The sequence below is a fragment of the Acipenser ruthenus genome, chromosome 4 (genome assembly GCF_902713425.1).
Source record: "Acipenser ruthenus chromosome 4, fAciRut3.2 maternal haplotype, whole genome shotgun sequence".
Classification (NCBI taxonomy): domain Eukaryota; kingdom Metazoa; phylum Chordata; class Actinopteri; order Acipenseriformes; family Acipenseridae; genus Acipenser; species Acipenser ruthenus.
This window is the reverse complement of record NC_081192.1, coordinates 14,179,902-14,204,265: the sequence shown is the minus strand read 5'-3', so window position 1 is coordinate 14,204,265 and position 24,364 is coordinate 14,179,902. Positions and strand designations below refer to the sequence as shown.

At 37.2% G+C, this 24,364-nt stretch overlaps 1 protein-coding gene across 1 annotated transcript; it reads left to right on the top strand.

Moving 5' to 3' along the window:
* Positions 1–1,673: 1,673 nt before the first annotated feature.
* On the top strand, positions 1,674–22,895 carry LOC117399872 (protein APCDD1-like). Its single transcript, XM_033999288.3, has 5 exons — positions 1,674–2,311; positions 6,283–6,466; positions 9,399–9,930; positions 17,934–18,255; positions 19,509–22,895. The coding sequence occupies exons 1-5, from the start codon at positions 2,251–2,253 to the stop codon at positions 19,946–19,948; spliced, it is 1,539 nt and encodes a 512-aa protein (XP_033855179.3). The 5' UTR covers positions 1,674–2,250; the 3' UTR covers positions 19,949–22,895.
* The last annotated feature ends 1,469 nt before the right edge of the window (positions 22,896–24,364 follow it).

Genomic DNA, 24,364 nt, shown 5'->3' with positions numbered 1-24,364 from the left:
GTCTGATGCCTTTATCCAAGATGACCTACAGGGTTTACTAGAGGTTTTTTAAGGGTCTAGGGCAGGGGTGGGCAATCCTGGTCCTGGAGGGCCGGTGTCCCTCCTGGCTTTTGTTCCAACTGTGCTCTAAATTACTTAATTAGACCAATAATTGGTAATAATCAGTACAATTAAGTAATTTAGAGCATAGTTGGAACAAAAGCCAGGAGGGACACCGGCCCTCCAGGACCAGGATTGCCCACCCCTGGTCTAGGGGTTTCCTGAAGCGGATGTGATGAGCCAATAAGAGATCTTCATTTCCCCTGTCTGGGGAAGTTTTCTAGCGTCTGGTCGTTGTCTAAAACAATGACCAGACGCTAGAAAAAACAGTTGAGGGTATTCTTCGTTTCAGTTGAAGGGCTTGAGTGAGTTTAACCAATAGGCGAGTCGAAGAATGACCTTTTTCAGCGGGCCATAAATCTCCCAGGGTATTCTCTGCCTCACTTGAAGGCCCTCCTTTAGCAACCACTGGGAAAGTCAAAGCTCTGACAGCTGACCAATCATTAGTGAGCAACCCCAAAACCTGAATATTCCTTGGTTAGCACTGCTAGCTGTATAGATATAATGGGGATTGATCTTATTCTTAATACAAGGGCGGTAAAACGCGACTGACATGTGTCTGGGTAACGGATATCCTAGTGCTGACTGAATCAACACTAATTAAACTAATGCAATAGCAATACTATATAAAATCTACACTAGCACAATTGTAACATGCATGTTTTATTAAAGTGTTTACTTTAATATGCAATTGTAATATACTGTTTTTATGTTATTATTTATTGTCTTGTTTTTTTCTGATTTTTAGCATTATGCTAAAAACACAACGTAATGCTCCCAGAAACTAGCAAATAAATCGGCTGACAAGAATTTAGATATTTGTTTCCCAGATGTGTGGGTGAGTTAATGTCATTATTTAGTTGGCAGTCAGGCTGGCAATCAAGGGCGCTAAACCTGTAATGCCCTGCCCCTAATCATAAACAACCTCTCTGAGGTAAGTACATCTGGTTCTGTCACTTACAACTAGGCCTAACTGAAATTATTAAATAGGCTGGGTTTCACATGTGTCATGGCCTAATAGTAAATCATTGTAAGATCATAATTAGTCTAATATAGTTTATGAATGTCTGCCTATTCTGTTTTGCTTGCCAGTGACTTCAATAAAATACTATAAATATCTCAACAGTAATTGCAAACGAAAAGTCGGAAAGTTCTGGCTGGTTTTTTTTTGTTTTGTTTTTTATGGGAACCATGCCCGTACTGCACACAGCATTCACACCAGGAGTTACATTTCAAAAGTTCGGGAGATACTATTTTATTTACACTGCTTTTAAAAGTGCACAGTCTGCAAATGTATCTAATCTAAATGTATCTAATCTTCAACACAGTGATTGTCAGTGCTTTTGATATTTCTATGTTCTTAATACCGTCCTGCGCATACGGGATCACGGTGAAGCTGAGGAGAAGTGTGTCCTAGTTAAAACCACCTATATTTGTGTTTCATACAGTACCTTCCAGTTTCGTTTGATGCCTAATCCCCTGGTGCTGAATTTAGATTCAGATTTCAAAAGGGGAAATCTCTCATCAGTTTGATGGAGAGCTCCGAGTCCCCACCCCTGATCTTCCTCCTACTCCTCTGCAGTTTCATGTGAATGCGAATATGAGCCAGTAGATGGGCCACAAACAGAGAAACTCAAAGGATCTTGAGCATGCAGAGAAACTCAAAGGATCTCGGGCATAATCGCTGCCGCACAATACTTATTCAAAGGGAACGCACACCTCGACTATACAAGAAGATGGACTCGACTCTTGGTTTCTGGAAAAAATAAAACAACCGCCTCTGAGATCAAAGACCTTTAAAGTTTCAGCCACAATACCACTTTGTAGTTCACTTTGAAGCGCACGCTGCTGTCAGTAGTGTTGTGTCCTCTCTTCGGGATTGGGCTCCAACCTGAATGTTCTTTGGAAAAAAAGAATTCGAATTTTAATATTCAACAGGACAGTGTTGCAGAAATATATACATATATAAGTATAAAACATTTTTATTTACTTTCCCTTTTGTGTATATCCCGATTGTTGAAGGCTGTGAAGCAGTCCAGATTTCTTTATAGATCAGCAGGATTATACATTAACCAGAGGAGGTCAAATTTAATAAAGTGAAGACAGAAAGACGTTTTGTTTAAACCTGCGGAGACTTGACAGGATAGAAAAATGTCATTTTCTACCTTCATTGGAGTTCACGTCTCTCTTTTCCTTATTATTATCATAAATGGTGAGTATAATATATGTATATTTTTTAATGGTTGCACTGTTGTCTAATACAGAATTGTAGCTGGGGGTAATACATTGTAAATACATCATTTTGAGTTGTGATAAATATTTTCACTATGTTATACGAGAGTACAGTAAACATACTATTTAACGATATTAGGCAGTAGGGACTAATCACATGTACAAGCTGAGTAGGTATTCACATTATACGTTGTATTCCACATTGCTGTGAAAAAAAATAGGTTAAGTGTAAATGTAAAGGTGGGTTATGCTAATCCCGCGAGTTACAATTTAAATCAAACGTAATGTGATTAATGATAGAGACCTATATATATATATATATATATATATATATATATATATATATATATATATATATATATATATATATATATATATATATATATATAATTGAACTATGCGCTAGTTTATAGAAAGTGGAGATGTCTTCTACGTAATGAAGAAAATAAAACTAAAATAGTTTTTTTAAAATATTATATAAATGGTAATAATCCATATTTTCGTATCCAGGAAAGCTCAATGAACGTGATTATCTGGAGCTAGATCACGTTAAAAAAAAGAACACACTACAGTATTTGTGCAGCTAACAGAAACAAAAAAAACAAAAAAAAAAACAAACAAACACAAGACTTGAATTTAGTTATCATATAGGTAGACTTGTCCCGAGATAGAAACCTTGCTACAGGTTAAACCAAATGGGCATATTTTGTTCGGCATAAGCTGGAAAAGATAGTTAACAGTTAAGGGAAAAGAAGATTAGTTCCAATTAGTGCCAATTTCAGACTGAGAAGTGAAATAAATCAGAGATTAAGAGAACAAAAAGTGGTGGTGGTAGGTTTACAGTGAATATGATGACCACACTTATGTTTAGTACTCTTTTAAATAGTGTGAAGGATCAGCCTTAAAATAAAGGTGATTGAGAGAACTGGGCTAAATTAAATAAGATATACTTTTTTGTTTGTTTGTTTGTTTGTTCTGTTTTAACCCTGTGTATTCGTAATGACCGCGGTAGTCGGCTAATGGATTTCTTATAAAACTAGAACCTCGATTCATCAGATGTATGATTTTTACTTGCATGTCCACAGTGAGAAGCAGCTGACAAAATATGTATTACAATGCCTCCTTGAGTGTCTGTTTTGCAGTACCAATTTTAAAAGCATGAAAAGTGTCAACCTGCTCTGTTATTTAATTGCAACCGCTTTAGAGTTGCCTTAGTATTGGGATTTCTTTATTGTAAAATCTCTACTTTCAGTGATTAAAACATTCATTGTAAATGAACACCCAGTTATTTATTGGTTGAGGGAAGAGAAAACAGCCAACGCCAAAACATCTGGTTGGTAATTGCAGGAATCATCTATTCAAATCAGGCACTTGAGCCAAGCCATAAAGGGCCATCTTAAGTAGTTATCTGGTACTTATTCACATCAAAAGTTAACTTAAATATAACCTATACTTATTTAAATCATATGATATAGCCCAACGACCCAGATAGCAAGTTCAAATAAAATATCATCTTCTAGTATTTGGCTGCTTTTTAAAAGTTTTTTGTTACTTACAAAAACCTCAATCTCTTTACTGCTGTTTCTTTTTATCATTTTAGACCATGTAATTTTTACTTTGAACCTTTTTGTTAATCCCAAACAGAAATTATTACCCCCTGTTACAGGTTCATAGCCCTAGCAAAAAGGATATAGTAGGGGGCCCCCTACTTACGTACCCCCATCCATCCATCCATCCATCCATCCATATGTCACTTCAGACTTCAGCTTATTCAAGTATGATCAAACTTGGTTATAACATTATTAACCACAGTCATAGAAAGTATTGTAATCACAGGATACATAAAGAAGCCTGGCTGTACATACACGTGTACAGTTCAACATCTTTGCAAAAGATTACCTTATGATGTGCCTACTTATCCTAAAGTATTAAATCCTCTTTTATATGTGTGTTTGTCACTGTGTGTTTACCACACACATGATAAAAATTGGCACTATGAAAAATATCTTTTGATTTCCACTCTGTTTACATAATTTCAAATGTTTTGAGACCCGGCTTTAAGTACAGGTACTCTTAAGACAACAATTGTCCCATTCACCATCAGTGCTGCGGGTTCTGGGCAGGTTTGAAAAAACACAGCAGAGCCTTCAAACAGCAGCCTTGCCATGTCCCGTCAGCTGAACCTAATCAAACCGTGATCCTAGGGTATACATTTGACTGGGGATTTTGGGCCAGGTAACCACCCAACCTACAAAACTAGGTTAGGGGTTTTACAGGATGAATTGTCCCTGTAATACTTTCCAGCCTATTGATGCCATTTCAACTGTGTCCAAGATGTTGCAAATGTAGTAGGGGGTCCAACTTGTTACTGATGACCACAAGCTGCTGCTGCTGTGTGTGTTAGTGTGTGTGTATATGCATAACATCGCTTTCAGGAGGCAATATTTAATAACATGCCTTGCAATTAAATCTGCCATTAAACAAAATGATCTGACATTATTCTGAGCACAATATTTTAGTAAAATAATAAATACCGGTATACCTATCATGTAGGTTTTAAGAAAATGGAACCGACATTTAATTTGAACATGATGCTCTTAAATGATGTCATGAGGTTCTGCAGAGTGCTTTTGATTCAACGGGAATTGTAGGCTTTTAACTGGCTAATTATCATCATGTATGTTTTGCCTCATCTCAGTTTAAAACTTTTAAACCTAAACATCAATAGATCGAAGAATTGTAACAAAAGGAATTTTTTTTAAACCCTACCTGAAGACGTTCCACACTATTGTTATGATGTGTTTATAATGTGGCTCTGCAAAACTCACCTGTTTACAGATTACAAGGCGCCAATTTGTTTTTAATTGAAAGCCCTTTGGGGATTATACACACAGCACAACCTAATGGTGTGATTTAAAAGTTTAACCGGCTTTCAATTGAAGTGTGTCGGTTCAGTGAGATCTTAAAGGAAAATTATTCGGAACCGCTGTGTTCATATATATATATATATATATACTGTATAATTCATGGATGAAGGCTATATATTCACCCTGAGCCATTTGAAAAAAAGGCATAATACCACATTAGTGACGTCAAAATGGCATATTCATCTAGAAGATTATACTTGACCTTTGACCCATATTGGACTCCTGTGCACACCGAGACCTCTTTCAAACACAAAATGTCTAATTTTCAATTGCTCGACAATTCATGGTTTTTAGGCACTTTTAACAAATCTGTCTATGTGAAGATTTACAATCATCCTCCACCAACAGGAGCACCGAACAAGCGAGCGAGACAAATAATCCTTTTCTGTACAGCTGCATCCACTGGTAATATCAGATCATTACTTGTCTTATCTGATAATACCAGCTGCATAGAAATATGTCTGCAAATACGCCAATGGGCTTACACATAGAAACCAGCTGATCTCTGTCTCCTTGAGTTTTACTACTTTTTAGAAGTGGGTTAGTGCCTTTAGAATATACCAAGCAAAAAGGGTTTTACAACTTTATACATTTTAACATTGTTACCTGTTAAATATCATATTATGTGTGTCATCTAAAAATTGCTGTTGCTGTTTCAGCTTATTTATCGTGCTTACTAACCATTACAGCAAAAACATCGTGCTTCTGAAAAGACTTTATCACTTTGGATGTGATCTATACTATCCACTCTGTGTAACTGTGATTTACGATTGAATTTTTCCAGTTACAAACTTGCAGTAACTACAGTTACACCTCACTTCAGAAATTGAGCAGCTACCTTTATTGAAAATGGGGCATTCATTACTAAGCCTGGCAAACACTGATCAAAGTCAGAAACAGCAAAAGATAAATATACCAAACACACATAACAGGATATTAAACAGGTGAGAAATTGTTGATGGCATAAATTATACACTTGTTTTAATGCTCTGTTCCTCTCTTGTGGGGTGTGCTTGCTGTGCAGGTATAGGAGAGTGCACCTTGCTACACTATGCAGACAGCAGGTCAAACCCTCTGTCACTGGAGAAGAATGTCGGAAGGCTGCCTAAGGATTTCCAGTGTCATCACATGCTGAAACATCTGCACAATGGAGCCAGGATTACAGTGCAGATGCCACCTAACATTGAGGGACACTGGGTCTCTACAAGGTGAGAATTAAACATTATAGTCAAACCTGTATGTGTAATGTGACCACTTATCTATAATGACCAATATCTATGTGACATAATCCATGTGGTAAATCTTCTGGATATAAAGACCATCTGCCTACAATGACCACTTTTCCCTTGAGTGAAGAACAGGTAACGTTAAGTTTCAGTATCCATAACACTTACCATTCCCGGGGAAGTACCTCTGTTTAGTAACTAGTTTAACTATAAAAGGCTATGGTATGGTGCTGAAAGAACTGTATCTGGATGTAAATAGAATAGTGGCAATGAAAACTTGCATCAAATACTCACATTTTCAAGATCATGGGTAGTATTTGAGGGGACTATCTTGGCATGAGATTAAAAAAGAGGGCACATTGCATAGATAGCCTCCATAGGAAATAAGAGGGAAGCATATGCGAAGCCTGGCTTCCATAATTATTTACTATTACTATTTTAATTGGATCAGTAGAATTAAATTGGATCACAAACACCATTATCAGCTTGCATGCTTGCTACAGAGAGACAAAATACCTGTAACCAAAAGCTTATGGTAAACCAACGGTTTTATGGTTCATGGCCACTATAAAGTTTGCTTCATTCTCATAAATACGGTATATCTCTCAGTGGCAGTGCCCTTGTCCTGCTTCAAAAGCCTCAAAACAATTTGAACATTTGATGTCCAGTCCTCTCCCCCTTTGAAATTACTGCAAATAAATACCCAACCGCCTTTGGAATAACAGCTGTCTACATGAAATGTAACAGGAAGGAGAGAGCAACTGGCAGAGGCAGTGTATTTCAGCTTGCTTTTGAAAAGCTGTCATATGCATTGGCCATAGCAGCTCATTATCTCAGGCTGCTACGAATCGAAAAATGGAAATAAAGGAGGAGGTGTTTTAAAAAAATATTAAGTAGACACATTTTGTAGTTATTGCATTTATCATTTTATCTTGAGCATTTCACATCAAAAAGAATACAGATAAAATGTTATATACCGTATGTATACAATGATGTATATTTCATTATTTAACAAAAAAATAAAACCTAAGCATTTACTAAAGTATTGTGCTAAATGTGAGAATTTTGTTTAATCAAACGGCGTGTTGTTAAATATTTCCTCCTGAAAGTGATATTATGCATATATATATATATATATATATATATATATATATATATATATATATATATACACACACACATGCACACATTAAATCTCAGTAATGCTTTCTGAATAAAAGTTTTCTGAAAAAATAGCTGAACTCCAAACCCTCTTTAGAAAAAGCCAAGATATTTATTTATAATCAAAACTGTATTAAAATGAAAAAGACTCCCTAAATAAAGTGTGAGTTAAAAATGCAGTGAATGAGACTCTTTATTACAAGTGTGTGCTATGAAAGGACTGAATCGGACCATACTTTCTGGACACTCCAGTTACATTACTCAGTGTGGAAAGCGGTTCAGCAATATTAAAGGTTAGTAGAACAATATCTCCCTGTTGAACAAACAGTATCCGCTGTGTGGTATTGAGGTAACACACTGGACCATGACCAGTGTCTAACACTATTAAGTAAGCTGGTTTTCCTGATGACCGTGAGGTCAGGTTCTCGTGTATAAGAGGGAATCTGATTTCTTACTTTCTCGAAACAAATCCACCCAAAAGGAACAACAAGAAGTGTGGAGAGCATTCCTTCAAATAAAGTGAATCAGACAATTTCATCACGCTCTACCCCACAAAAAGATAAATGCACCAAAAGCAATGTGTGTTAGGAATTAGGAACAAATCCTGGTTAATAACAGCAGTGCGGGGCAGCAGTGTGGAGTAGTGGTTAGGGCTCTGGACCGGAGGGTCATGGGTTCAATCCCAGGTGGGGGACACTGCTGTTGTACCCTTGAGCAAGGTACTTTACCTAGATTGCTCCAGTAAAAACGCAACTGTTTGAATGGGTAATTGTATATAAAAATAATGTGATCTTTTGTAACCGTTGTAAGTCGCCCTGGAAAAGGGTGTCTGTGAAGAAATAAATAACATTAAAAGATTGTACCATATCAGGTGACATTTATGGTCCGACATTTGTTTTGCCATAAAACATGTAATCTGATGGTGTAACAAAATATGCAACTCAAACACACAATATATTTTAACTTTTGTTAATTAAACATTTCTTGAAACATTTTCTTTAGGACAAGTTTAGTGTCTAACCCCGTTTACAGAAACTTTCAATACATTTGCAGCCCAGCGTTTACTCTTTGAATGAGCTGTCTTTTTTCCCCACACAACCCTTCAGCATAGGGGCTCTTGTCTCACATAACCAGTCACAGCTGAATGTGTATACACTTATAAGTGTCTGTCACCACTCTATCTGTGGTCAGTGGTGCTCAGCAACTCCATGATTCCCATCATAGTTTTTTGTAACTATAGAATCAGGACAGATGGCAAACCAAGCCCTGAATAATCATTTCAGATGTTGTTCCTAATCCAAACCTCTATACACTATGCCATTCTGTTGGCCATAAAAGCTATAATGAGCATACACTGAAAATGCTATCATGTTAACTAAATGGGACAAAAGCTCAAAAATGCATTTGATTGGAAAATCACATTTTTGCTTTTTAATTATTTTATGACTAAAATTATAAAGTTAATATGACATTCTTAATCTGGAAACGAATAGAAATATGTAATGTACAATACATTACAGTAGCTTGTACATTTCCTCTATGACAGTGGGGGAGAAGATCACGGCACAGACAGGTCAGGTTACCAGGGGTCTGTTCGGACAACAGCAGTGTTTGTATAATAGTCTGGATAAAGTTTTACTTTGTGTGCTTTTACCATGATCTACCGCAATAAAAATATATAAGGTTACTCCCTCTGCTGTAGACAAAATGTCTCTAAAAAACTAATTTCAGATTTGTTTACCTCCCTCTGCAGCTGTGAAGTGAGGTCAGGCCCCGAGTTCATCACCAGGTCGTACAAGTTCTACAAGAACAACACTTTCAAGGCCTACCAGTTTTACTACAGGGACAACCACTGCACCACACCCACCTACACACTGGTGATCCGGGGGAAGCTGCGTCTCAGACAGGCCTCCTGGATCATCCGGGGCGGCACTGAGGCCGACTACCAGCTGCACCGCATCCAGATCATCTGCCACAGCGAGTCGGTGGCCAAAGAGATGAGCCAGCGGCTGAACCGCAGCTGCCGGGGGGTGATGGGAGGAGAGGCTTCCTTGGAGCCCAACGTCAGCTCCGACCTGTGGAACGAGGACATGGGCTGCGACTGCTCCCGGGCACTCAACTTCGCAATGCACGAGCTGCAGCTGATGCGGGTGGAGAAGCAGTACCTGCACCACAACCTGGACCACCTGGTGGAGGAGCTCTTCCTGGGGGATATCCACACAGAGCCTGCCCAGAGAATGTACTACCGGCCCTCCAGCTACCAGGCTGCTCTGCAAAATGCCAAGGTAAGGCATGGCCTCACAGTCTGAAGTATCTGCCCCTAGCTAATTTATTTAGAAATATCTAATACATATATACAGTATCTATAAGCGTGATCTATACTTTGACTTCAGGTATTTCATTGCAGAAAATGTAGTCTCACACAAATATGTGTGGGGCAGAGGTGTGGAGTAGTGGTTAGGGGCTCTGGACTCTTGACCGGAGGGTCGTGGGTTCAATCCCAGGTGGGGGACACTGCTGCTGTACCCTTGAGCAAAGTTCTTTACCTAGATTGCTCCAATAAAAAAACAACTGTATAAATGGGTAATTGTATGTAAAAATAATGTTTAAAAAATAATGTAATTGTATAAAATAATGATGTGATATCTTGTAACAATTGTAAGTCACCCTGGATAAGGGCGTGTGCTAAGAAATAAATAATAATATATATTTCCACATCTGAATGATCTATTTTGACTTTTAACCCACTGCTGGGGTGAAGTGACGTAAAGTCCAACAACAAACACAAAGGCCCCACAGAGCGATGTACTTCACAGATTGACGTCTGATGCAACCATATACTGTTTCTCTCGGGAACCTGAAACATATTAAACTTTTTGTTTTCTTCCATCTGTCATGTTGTACAAGGGCTACTCAGGGTTCCCAGTTTTTCTGGAATTCTAAAGCTAAACATTGACAATAAAAACAAAAGCAAAAATGTTCATCAGTTATAGTTATAACTTGAACACACAATGAACACACAATGTTTATTATTGCCTATTTTTGTGAAATATGCTTGTTTTCATAAAAATATTCTATTGTGGTGTGATACAAGAAATCAAATAACGTTTTATTTTATTTGTTTAGAATACACAAGTAACTTTTACCTTCTGTTTAAATCTGCAACTCAGTTCTACTGTAATTTTTACCACTTTCAAAAAGGGAAGATGATTTGGCTACATATCCATACAAATTCGTTTTTTTTTTCCAGCTCAAACTAGTTTCAAAATGAAGAATAACAGACATGTATATTTGACTGCAGATTTGAAGAAAAAAAAATTGTTAATGTTAAACAGAATATTTATTTTAGTGCTATTTAGTGCAATTAGACTGTTTCACTTATCTCAAATCACGTCTAAAGTATTTTAAAACATTAGACAAAAAAAAAATCTTAAAATGTGACATGCACCTTTGCTCAGTCAAAATCAGCATCACTACTTTTAGTAAAGGCTCCATACATTTACATAACAATACGCAGAGCTAATAAATCCCTCTTGATTTAAGACACATTAAAAACTTGAAGTTAGGGGAGCTTCCGAGTGGCATATCCGGCAAAGACACTTTGCGTTGAGTGCAGGATGCGCCCTATAGCTTGGAGATCGCCAGTTCGAATCCAAGCTATGCCACTGCCAACCATGGACGGGAGTTCCCAGGGGTCGGCGCACAATTGGCCAAGCAGTGCCCAGGTGGGGAGAGGCCAGGTCCACTGAGGAGTCCTTGGCTCACCGCACACCAGCGACCCCTGTCGTTGGCCAGGCGCCTGCAAGCCTGTCTGTATGCAATTCAGAACTGCATGGTCCTACGACGCTGTAAGTTCTGAGATATCTGCACGGCAGGCTTGCAGAGCAAAAAAAAGCGTGCTCATCCTCGTCTCTCCAGAGTTAGTTCAGGGGTTGCAGCGGTGAGCCAGGTTGAGTAATAATTCCAATATTGGGAGAAAATCAGGAATTAATGAAAAATATACTCACACACTACATACAGGGAGTGTAGATCTTGGCCCACTAGCTAAATGCCTATTCAAAATGGCACTGTTTTGTTGTCTTTTGGCTTGATAATTCTTGGCCTTTATAGTTAAATGTACACCATTTATTTAACCATCCATTTAGGCATAACTATGTCAAAAAAGGTCCAGAATCAGTTTTCCAATAAAAGTAGTCTACTTATTTAAGTTACTGCACATCACTTCAACTTTCACTTGCTATCTTCTGGTTCTGTCCTTCTCAAAATATTTGTGTTATTTTATAGAAGAAACCAGTGTCACTGTTACTGTTTATGATAACAACCTCCAATTCTGTGTGTTTCAGTATTCTGAATTGTAATGTCTTTGGTTCATGTCCAAAAATCTACTATATGAGTTCCATGTTCTTTGGAGCCTTGAGACTAGGCTTGAGCATGCCCAGTATAAATAAACCAAATGCTGGAGAAAGACCAGCCACTCTGTACAAACTTGAAATAAGACTAAATAAATTGCTGTTCTTTGAATCCAGTACAGCACCCCTCGGGAAGCAAGCAAAGTCTTAGCTTAAAACATTTCTTTGACATCACCCTTTGATCTTTTGATTTATTAATTCTATGAATCTTCTAACTAAAAGTTGCTGAGTGGCTTTGAAGAGAAGGGGAATGTGGGGCAGATATGTTGTTGATTAACAAATCCACAGTTAGTGCTCTGAATTGACCTGTGATGTGAACCATGCTATCATGTATATTGAAATGCATGCATACAGGTGACTACATATTACTGCAAACAGCACATGTATAGTACTGTGCAGGTAATAATTTCAGTTATTTTCAAAACTTAGTGGATTTTTAGTAAATTTACTCTCTTTACAAAACTACAGTATGAATCTGCTTTATTTTTATATTTCAACTTAATTACCAGCGATGAGTTTTGTTGTTTAAGTACATTTGCACAAACTGCGATTTGGCCTTTTATTTAAAAAACATATTTTATTTTATTAACCTTTATTTAATCTGGAAAGTCCCTTTGAGATTAAAATCTCTTTTACAAGAGAGACCTTATCAAGAAGGTGACATATACAAAAAACACACAAATTCAGATACAATACAAACAAGTTAATGAAATTACAAGAAACAATTTAGGAGCACCAGCCAAAACAACACCATGTCTTGGCTACAGAGATGTCAATCCTTTGTTTGAGACAGAATTATATTTGCAGACATGTACTCAACATATAAAAGTGTTTGAGTATATTAAAGTTACAATAAACATTTATTGTAGCTTTTCCAAAGATTTTATTTTTTAATGATCTTGGAGAAACATAAAACAAAGACTAGACAAGGCTTTTTAGTTTGGTCCACACAACGACACATTACATTTTTATTCTAAACAGTGTAAGAAAATGTGTAAACTTATAGAATAGAAAATACCCTTATTTAATCAAGAAATTGAAAAAATAAATAAATATCTTAAGTATATCATAAGTATATATACCAAGTATATATTTTTTATCTATACAATGTTTTAAAGTATTTCACTTTCTAAGAAATAAAAACAAGTTGGAATTAACTTCCATTATTTTAACAAAAACAAAACAAATTTATTTTGATTTTCGTTAAGTTATTACAAAAAACACATTAACATCTAAATACTGGAAATATAGCAAGGCTATTTTATTACACATTCCTTATTCTAATCAGTAGATTAAATCTTTAGAAAGTTATTCCTTATACAGTAACAATAATGACAATAATTGAGCACATATTATATATAAGACACCCAAAAAGATATGCTTTTATGTCATACAGCACATAGCGGCCTACTCAGACAAAAAATATATATATTTCCAAATGCCTTTGGATTTTTTAAATAAAATTAAAAAAAAAGAATGAGTCTTGTCTAACATTAAAAAGTACCACCAAATGTTAATAATAATCATGTATGTTAATGTTGCTAATCTTTAATGTAAAATGTTGTAACTTTTCATCTGGTCTATATGAAAAAAGCATGGTACTTGCCTGCCATTAAAAAAAAAAAAAACATGTGCCAGTATTTAGAGCTAGAAAAAAATGAATAACTTGACAGTTAGCTTCTGATCGTGATTAACCTGAAGTCTAAATAGTACACAGGAATTTTCTTCTGTATTTTCCAGAATGTGTTTCAACTGAACAATATGAAAAAAACATGCTTTGTTACTCTGCTACATCACTATGCTTACCTGTAGCTTGTGCTTGTGCAGCTTACAGAAATGTGACATTACTGAATACCAGCTAAAGACTTCACACCAGCAAGACCAGGCTATAGCAGCAATATCTAGTCATTCAATAGCTATTATGCTGAAACTGGGCTCAGACCAGTCAGTGATTAGCTACCCTGGGTCAGCAACATAAAAGCACACCATTCACCACTTGCTCCACCCTGTCCCAAGAGCTCTCTGTTTATTCTACAGCTTGATGCTCTGAACCCTACATTGGATATTTATGTGGTGTAAATGAATTCTAATTAAAAGCAAATGAATGCTGAATGACTGAGTCCGTGCCAAATCCACAGAATTCAACTATAAACAAATAAAATTGGGTCACTTCCAAACCCCTTCAGTGACTTAGCCACAGAATGGTAAATACAATGTGCTGCCGAAATGGCAATTGAATCCTAGCCCAACTCCTTGAATGAGACAAGAGGCAGAATGAAGGGCTGCACAGCATTGTACAGAGCACAAACCACCAAGTTGTGTATCATGTCTGCTCTCCTCTTTTTATACACTAAAACAGTGCAGGGGAAGGATGAGCCACTAACCATCAAGTGCATTTAAACAGCTCACATGGCCCAACGGATTTCGTGCAGTTAGTATTAGAGTGCCCTCTGTTGAAAGAAACACAAACAAACAGTAAGCAGTACTATTTTGCAGTAATGAGGGCCAATATAATGAACATTTCTGCATTGCTGAAAGCTAGCATTAATTCATGTAAAAATTCTGTTTGAACTGGTCTGTGGGAAAAGGTCCAACCTGCTTTGGCATCTGTAGTGTACTCTTTTCCCTTTTTCAGCATAAGTAGAAATAATATTTTTGGACAGATATTGCTAAACAAGCTAGAAATTTTTGGGTAGGGTCATAATATAGGGCGATTTTAGATGTTAGACCAAGCGTTGTACAAGCATTGTATTACATTTCTGCAGGACAGGTAACTCATAAAGGCTTTTTAAATGCACAGTATTTCTTATCAAACAGTTTAACTGTACACACTGATCTGACTGGTATCTTTAGCAAAATCTCTGTTTAAGTAGTACATAAAATGTAAAACTATACCTAAACATTGTAAGAATCAAAAACATTGGGTGGTAGAATCAGAGCCACAATGGCTACATGTTTAGTGTTAAGTGGATCTAAGAAGTCTACTCTCCTTTATATGATTTTTGATTGAATGTTATGGTACTCATTATTAATGAATGTGCATAGGGTTAATGTTACAGGGCTAAATCAAGTGTAAACTTGTTACTGAGACAAGAGAAGTGCTCTCTTCTAATTGACACACCTGATGTCGTCTTGCAAATATTTTGTTGATTGAATGTGAAAAAGATACCTCACCAGTTCATTTCACACCAAAGCAGGAAACATACAGTGATCATGATGTGGAGACTTGCCACATATTTAGGATGATTCATGTTGTTTTTTCCCCAAATCATCATTTTCTTAGTGGTAAAAATGTGTGCTTCTCAAACTGTAAACTTTGCCCATGTAAACAACACACAGATTCCTGAATCACAATCTGGTCAGTGTTGCAGTTTATATTGGTGATTTAGTGAGGGAGCACTCAGCCAATGTTTTAGCATAATGTTAATGGCAACTGGGCTGTTTAAAATAATGTCCTTTAGATACAAGCATTAAATAGATGCAAACAATTTGGAATTCACTTGGGAAAAGTATTTTTACAAAACAAAAACAAAACAACTGTGGTCTTGTTCTGAATTACTTTAGTGTTTTGTTAAGTTATTACAAAAAGCATCCTATCTATACTTATCCTATCTGTATCTGACCTGACTATTCCACCCAAAAGTCACCCCCTATATATTTAGACAGATCATCCAGTGGAAAAGAGACCATAGATCTATTCTGAATTAACGCATTGATTACATTAATAACGTTTTTACATTTGTGTTTTGTTCTTATCCTCCAGCGCTATGCCATCTATTATTGTACTTCCCTTGCAGTGTTTTTAATTAGGTCAGCGAGATGAACGGCAAATTAAAAACTGCTGCCACGTCAATTTTAGAGAAAGAAAAACCACAGCTACAGTTGGGGCTACAATTTCTTTTGTTTCGCCCCCTTTTTTGCAACCAAATTGATGCTTTAGCTCCTTTTAAATTATGCAGTACAGTGTAAAGTGTATGCACCTGTCTATCTGCCAAAATTCCAAAGCAAACCTATCCCATATTTGGACAATGGGAATGCTTTGTTATAAAAGTCATGCTCCTGTTAGAATATATTGCAGTGAATTGCAGCGAAAAGCAATTAAGATCAATAGTCATGAACAGACAACCTTTGTTGTCTGTTTTGGTTACAGCTCTTTAGTACACTCATTCTTGATGGAGATAAGTTTTACTGGTGCAATTTTCTTGGTGTAGATACAGTAAGTGAAGTGCCAGGGTGATCTTTAAACTGATGATCAGTACTTGCTATACTGTCCATTATGCAGTCCTTTGCCTTATCAGGGCTTCACTGGTTTACTGAACTGCTGAAATGTAAAAGTCCACATCTAATGTGTTAAATTGCCACCAGTAGCCTCAGACAAGTTATACAAAAACATATTCCTCCCCATCTTCCCAACCTGTAAATCACCCAAAATATAAAGTTATATAAAGTTGTGGTTTTAATAATGGATAATTCCTTTTTTCACGAAAGCCAAAGTGAGATTTACAACTGGTTTCTCAAACCCCAATTAGCACTGATCTTGGATGAAAGACCCACCCAATGAACACTAATCAGGATTATCTATTACAGGAGGTAGTGTATTCCTAACAAGCACAAATCAGGTGGGTCTGTGAGACCAGATGAGAGTATCAGTAATTTTCAAATGTCATTCACATAAATGAAGGGACCTGCGTAGATTTAAAAAAAATTCAACTTGAAATAAGTATAATATCTGTTTTAAAATCAGCCTTTTACATCATGATAATCTCCTACTTAAAATATGTAAGTTAACTTGAGAGGAAAAAACAGTGTCTCATGGACCCTTTATTAAACTCAAACAAAGATAAGATTAAACTTGGTTTGTGAATCAGTTGGTGTATTTGAAATGTGCAGCTTCAGTGTTTTATATAAATAAATGTGTGAAAGCAAGGACTCAGATGCATAGTAGACACATATAATTTACTAAAAGCACTACTGGGATTTTGCGTCTTTCAAAAGCAGGGATATATCGGATCTACAGGGGTTTTCAGATGGTAACCACCTGTCTTTTGAATGTTTGTTGTTTTGTCAAACAATTCTGAAAGAGAGATTCCCTGAGTTGCTTCAAGTAACTAATATTACACAATCTATACAAGAAAAACTGTTTCAAAATAAAGAACATTTTGGTCAAAACTGTCGGTTATTTTTAAACTGTTAGCTTGAAAGGGAGACTTTGAGCTCCAGGGAAATCACTATGACAACATTCCAGAGAGGAAAGAAAAAAAAACACATTCCTTTGACCAAACTCTGGGCATTTACTGTAAATATGTTTCAACAAAAGGAATTAAAAATTATAAACCCCACTTTCACCTTCTTAAAGCATGCCATGTTACAATACACAAATGTAACTAAGCATACCAGAATGTGAAGCAGTTGCAGTAAAACTAAATATTAAGGTTCAGGAAAACAAACAGGTGATGGCCCATTGTCATAGGTGATGTCAAGTGTCTATTCTACCCCATGTTCCTACAGAACTTGGCTTGGTAATGCAAAATCCACAGCAAGGATTATTAATAAGGTCAAGAGGCTAGTTGGATATATTTAAAAGGGTAATCTTTGTATTAATCAGGCTTGAACTGAAAATCAATTATTAGACCCTGTTTATTGGATGAAAAGGTTGTCTTGTCCAATATGCATTTTTGTTTTCCATTTTGAATGATTTCAGAAAAACCAGAGAAGGCTTATAAATACTGTAATTGTTTACATTTAAACAAATAAATAAATAAATAAAATTTCAGATCCCTGTGCGTGACATCTCAAAGACAGTGAAAGTCATTTTGTAAGATTATTTTTATCTGAAAAATCCAGGTAAGATGCTTGTTTGTTGTTCTTTGATATTCCAGAACCACGACCACACGTGTATTGCGTGCCGCATCATCTATCGGTCTGACGAGCACCACCCGCCCATCCTGCCCCCGAAGGCAGACCTGACCATCCGGCTGCACGGCCAGTGGGTGAGCCAGCGGTGTGAGGTGCGGCCGGAGGTGCTCTTCCTCACCCGACACTTTGTTTTTCATGACAAGAACAACACCTGGGAGGGGAACTACTACCATTACTCCGACCCTGTATGCAAGCACCCCACCTTCACCATCTATGCCAAAGGCCGCTATAGCCGTGGGGTGCACTCCAACAAGGTCATGGGAGGGACAGAGTTTGTCTTCAAAGGTAAGCAGGAATAATCATAAGAACAACTGGCAACACAATATAGCCCCAAACATTTACTGAAATAAATATACACATTTCTAAAAAGTCTGGATTGTTATTGTCATTAGCAAATGAACAGTTTGCCATATGTTAGGGGTAGCACAGAATACAAATTATGAAAAAGTACAGGGTAAGAACAATGCACAGAAGAGAAATTGGCTTGCATTCCTGTTATGTGCCTGTCAGCTCAAAATCGAATAAAGAAGATAATGTGCATGCTGCAGTGTGGTACATTTGTTTATGTCATGCAAGTCTCCTTGCTATGGGTGAGTATGTAACTTGCAGACACAGACAAATTATAAGAAGTGATGGGACTAGCCTTGCAGCTATTCTTTTTAGCAATCAAGCAGGCAAAGCAAAAGGTTTCTGATTTGACCCCAGAATTAAAGACATTTGGAGTTTCAGTGTGGTTATAATTAGCAGCATGCATCTTTAACTGTTGAACACACGTGAGTTTAGTTACACCAAATTGATCCTTTTTTTAACTGGTCTTTTTGACTGTATTCAATAATTTAGCAGTTTTTGTAAATATGTATGTTTTAAAGCACAGTGTGTGTAATTTCAAGAAACTAGATCATTGGTGTTGATTTTCCTGCGTGGGACATTTTAGTTGCATGAAAGGCCTCTCACGCTGGTGAATGTGCCAAGTCTGAAACATACTGGAAACACACTTGGTAAAATGGATGCAATTAACCGATTGAAAAGAAAACTGTATTTGACAATGTTTCTGTCTTTCGTCCAGTCTCTAATTGAAGCATTAATCCACATCCTAATAGCTGTCAACTAAAATAAAAAAATTAAAAAAAAATCTGAAGGAAAAAAAAAACTAACAGTGAGGCCTGTAAAGCAATGGGGTGGAATTAGAATTTTCCATTCCGTCCAACCTAAAAGGGAAAGATCAAGATACCTCAGCACAGCACCATGTGTAATTCCATGTATTATACTTCAGTAGCAGCATTTGGAAGCAGGGAATTAAACACACCATGAGGACGTGCAGAGTGGCCTTTTATAAATAATGTACATAAAGGACTGAGATAGTGTTACATAAACTGGGGGAATACATTGGCACTGGATAGGTGGTATTACAACAGCATATTGGCCTAGCTGCTAAGGAAATAGGAGGTATCTGGTTTGTTATTGGCCCAGCACCCAGCTCCCCTTTCCCTTTCCTCCTCATCGTCCTTCACCTGTGTTTTTATTCCTCTCTTTGACAGTGAACCATATGCAAGTGACACCCATGGATGTAGCCACTGCCTCCCTCCTCAATGTTTTTAATGGCAATGAGTGTGGAGAGGAGGGCTCCTGGCAGGTTGGGGCAGAGCAGGACGTGACACACACCAATGGCTGTGTGGCACTGGGGATCCGTCTTCCCCACACTGAGTACGAGCTGTTCCGCATGGAGCAGGATGCTCATGGGCGCTACCTGCTCTATAATGGACAGAGACCCAGCGACGGCTCCAGCCCTGATCGGCCTGAGAAAAGGGCCACCTCCTTCCAGACTCCGCTGTGCCAGTGCTCCTCTACCAGCCAGGGCTCTGAAAGGAGCTCACATGAGATCGATAGGGCCCACCGCATCAACAGTGGCTCAGACACAAACTGCCGGGGAACTCTCAGCATCCTCACCATGGTCTACCTTCTCCTGTTCTTAAGCTAAAGAATAAATAAAGAACAAGGCAGCCAAACCTGGTGGCTATCCAAAAATTAGAAGGAAACAGAGATACACCATGGCTGCGTAGCCCCTTTCCTCAAAGGAAGTCTGTTTATTTACTTGATGCACTTGAATGCCTCAGAACTCTTTTTTGGGGGAGGCTGAGGTGGTGGAGAGGGAGGAAAGACATTCCTTTGAACTTTTTCTTTATTTTTTATTTGAACTCTATCCAGTCAAGCTTGGACTTGAAACTGCTGCACAACATTAACTGCACTTTACTGGAGCAGATGTATATCTATATTTCCAGCTGGTGTTGACCGAAGGGGGGCAGCTTAAGGCAGAGAAAAAAAAATAATAATAATAATTCTACAGTTGAAATGTCCTGTTTTGACATTTTTTTCACTGTATTGGCTTTAATACAATCAGGAAAAAACATTTAAACCCTTGCCTGATAGTGCCTAATAATCCAGATTTGTCCTGAAGAATGTGGCGCTATCGCTGTTTTTTTCTCAGACTTGATAGTTAATGTTTGTAGAAGAACCAACTAACCTAATTCCAGAAACTGTACAAAGGGAAGTACAAGGACCAGATACAGCAAGTTTTGGGGTGCACAGCAAACAAGCTAAAATCTAAACTTTTCTTTGTGCTCTTCTTAATCTTTTATAATTAAGCAGATTTGTGTTGTGAAATTCTAGTGCCACTTTCTTTTATTCATTTTACAAAAGGGTCTCCATCATTATTTTATTTATATAATTTCAAAGTCTGTTTAAACAACAATTCACAAGTTTTCAGGGGCTGTTGTAAGGTGAACCTCTTATGTGATCAGTGCCTTTAGTTTTCTGTAAACTATTGTTTAGTATTACAATTAGCCCGACTGGATTCAACTGGCATTTTTGAGAAAGTACTTTAGAATTTACCACTGTTTGTGATTATGTGTCAGACTTGGTTTAGGTGGCTTTGTAAAATGTTTGTCTGCAGAACTAGATCAACTATATAAATTAAATATTTGGAAATATATTTTGAGCTATCTCAGTGTTCAGTTCTTGTCTTTATTTGGTTTTCAGCGGTGAAGCTGAAGTTTTACATGTTCCCTTAAAAAACGACTCCAAGGAAAACAATGTAAAATTCACTGCTAAGGCAGTCCAAATACACAGGCTTGGAAATATAAAACTAAGCTGACATTAGAATGCCTAAAACATTGGTTGTGTACCATGTACCGGTCCAGGGGAGCATGGAAACTCAAAACAAAACTGCAGGGTATTGGCATAAAAAAGTGATGGAATAAAACCAGTTTTAACCAGTATAGCCTAGTTGAGACATTTTGCAGTGTGTGCCTGGTATTAATCCTTTTTAGATGAGCTGGAATATCCATGCATGTAAAGAAGGCACTTGGTCCAACAACTAGAACACAATAGGGGTCATGTATCAAGCGTTTGCGACGGCATTAAGGCCATAGCTCTGAGTTTATGCTGGCCCGTGTGTATCGTGACACTTTTGGCAAGTTAAGGCCGTTTTAGCACCACCAAAATGCGCTCCGCCGCTCATTAGCCTTGCATTTTAAGGTGTGTCAAGCCTTAATTATATGCATGGGCAAATTGTAGGTGGGGCTCATTTGTAAATGAAGTCTGAATTTTGTGTTTTCCTTCATACATACTGTACATTTCTAGTAATATGTACAGTATGAGGAATTCACCAATCATGAAGCCAGTATTTGTTTGACCTTGTTGTCGTAGTAACCAAATGCATGGCATTGAGCCGGACCATGTACAGCTACTGTAGCGCTGCTTCTACGTCATAAAAGTATGAAATCAACAGTGGAGATGAAGAGTACAGTAATGTAAAATACTGTAAGGAAAATAAAATGCATATTTTTCACTGTAGGCAGCCAAATACACGATTTTTGTGAAATTCGTGATATCGTGAATTTTCAGGGGCTTCTTATGACGGAGAGTGCAGACTCCTAACCTTCCTGAACAACCCAGGAATAGAGGGAGAGTGCTGAGAAGAAGGGAGAGTATTTAGGGTCTGCATTACCCTTTCTGATCTCCCTGAGGATGACATTTGTGCATGGCAGAGCGCTACTTTACACTTCACGATTCACGATATCACGAATTTCACGGAAGTTGTGTATTTGACTTCCTACCATGAAAAATATGCATTTTATTTTTACACTCCGCCAATTTAGCGCTGCATCGGTCGACCTTGATACATGTTCCCCTTAGTTGCTTATTGACAAGGAAACTCAAAACAGCCCAAGCTTCAAATAAATATTGTGTTATTTATCAACAAATCAACAGAGAGAGATATGGAAACAATTCAGATATTGTGACCAATTTTAGGTGCAATTGTTATGGCTGTATTTTTTTCATGGTTATCACGGATTTTACCCATTTTTGTGTAATATGTAGTTCCTGTGAAAATTCCCATTTCTGAAAGTGTTTTCACTAAGTGTTTACAATAGTGTAAACATCCATATTTTTTTATCACTTAAAAATAAATACAGCAAATGTTTGCCTTATTGACGCACTTCCTGTTACACTGCATATAGGAACCTGGCAGACGGTTTAGTTTGCTTCCAGTAACTGATTGAACACACTGCGTGATTTCTTTGAAATGTCTTCACCGAAAAAGACACTAGCTGCACCAAATATTGGAAATATGTCTGCTAAAGATAACTCTGTCCAGTACAAGAGGGGAACATTTCACTTGTCTGTTGTTGTTTTTATATTTATTTGTGTTTTTACTTTCTTTGATAATTCACTGAATGTAGAATGTCTTTAAAAGGTAGTCATAAAAAAGTGAAATATTCTACAATTAAGCATTTACTGTTTTTCAGGTAAGCATTTAAATATTTAGGAACATTTGTTGTATAATAATGCTACAGATAATGATACATTTTGAATGTGACAATGCTATTTTTTCTGCTTTAATAAATATTATGTTTAATCATGAAGTATCTTGAAATACCTATTTTTAGACCTTGAAATGCTGTGAAATAAGCAATGTTTAACTGTGAAAAATACAGCCCTAGGTATTGTTTAACTATGTTTCTAAATAACGTATTATCAATAGGTTTTTGTAGAAGCTTGTACTAATAATTGCCTTTAAGAAGTATTTATCGGCAGGTATTCAATAAATCCATTCATTAACATGGTGATTGGACAAAATGTTGTCCTTCCCTCGCCTTTACAACTGACCAATCAATGGCAAATAACTGGAGTGTTTTAAAAGACGACTGGAAGCAAATATTCCTCACATCTTGGGTGCTGACATTGTTACTGCAGTACTCATGTACCAAGGCCATAAACTGACTTTTCATTGGAGTCATTGTCTCTTTATTGGAGTCATTGTCACACCCTGGGATCCTTCAAGAAGCTGCTTGATGAGATTCTGGGATCAATAAGCTACCAAACAAGCAAGATGGGCCGAATGGCCTCCTCTCGTTTGTAAACTTTCTTATGTTCTTATGTTCTAACAGGAACTAATTTGATCCCACAGTAGTTCTAAATGGATAAATTAAACCAGTGTAGGCACATACAGGTCTTTATAATCATGTAATAAGGGCAAAGTTATAGTGTAATGAAATCGGAATCTACTATAGAAGGCTGGGAGTGTAAAATAAAATAAAAGTTAGTGAAAAACCAATTCAGTGATCATGTTCACCATGTAGATAGTGACAGGCAGACAGACCATTTTAATTTTCAGTAATACTTAACTTACGAACATAAGAACATAAGAAAGTTTACAAACGAGAGGAGGTCATTCAGCCCATCTTGCTCGTTTGGTTGTTAGTAGCTTATTGATCCCAGAATCTCATCAAGCAGCTTCTTGAAGGATTCCAGAGTGTCAGCTTCAACAACATTACTGGGGAGTTGGTTCCAGATTCCCATGATTCTCTGTGTAAAAAAGTGCCTCCTATTTTCTGTTCTGAATGCCCCTTTATTTAATCTCCACCCCTGGTCCTTGTTTCTTTTTTCACGTCGAAAAAGTCCCTTGGGTCGACATTGTCAATACTTTTTAGAATTTTGAATGTTTGAATCAGAGTGCCGCGTAGTCTTCTTTGTTCAAGACTGAATAAATTCAATATGACATGCCTTTTAAACCCAGAATAATTCTGGTCGCTCTTCTTTACACTCTTTCTAGAGCAGCAATATCCATTTTGTAGTGAGGTGACCAGAACTGAACACAGTATTCTAGATGAGGTCTTCCTAATGCATTGTAACATTACTTCCCTTGATTTAAATTCAACACTTTTCACTATATACTGTATCTGAGCATCTTGTTGGCCTTTTTTATAGCTTCCCCACATTGTCTAGATGAAGACATTTCTGAGTCTCCTAGGTCTTTTTCATAGATTCCTTCTTCAATTTCAGTATCTCCCAGATGGTATTTATAATGCACATTTTTATTGCCTGCATGCAG

What these genes read in the sequence shown, in the direction of transcription:
- LOC117399872 (XM_033999288.3), top strand. Translation starts at nt 2,251, where the DNA reads ATGTCATTTTCTACCTTCATTGGAGTTCACGTCTCTCTTTTCCTTATT. An exon ending in CCTTATTATTATCATAAATG is followed by an intron (nt 2,312 to 6,282) that starts GTGAGTATAATA and finishes CTTGCTGTGCAG; the next exon opens with GTATAGGAGAGTGCACCTTG. An exon ending in GACAGAGTTTGTCTTCAAAG is followed by an intron (nt 18,256 to 19,508) that starts GTAAGCAGGAAT and finishes TCTCTTTGACAG; the next exon opens with TGAACCATATGCAAGTGACA.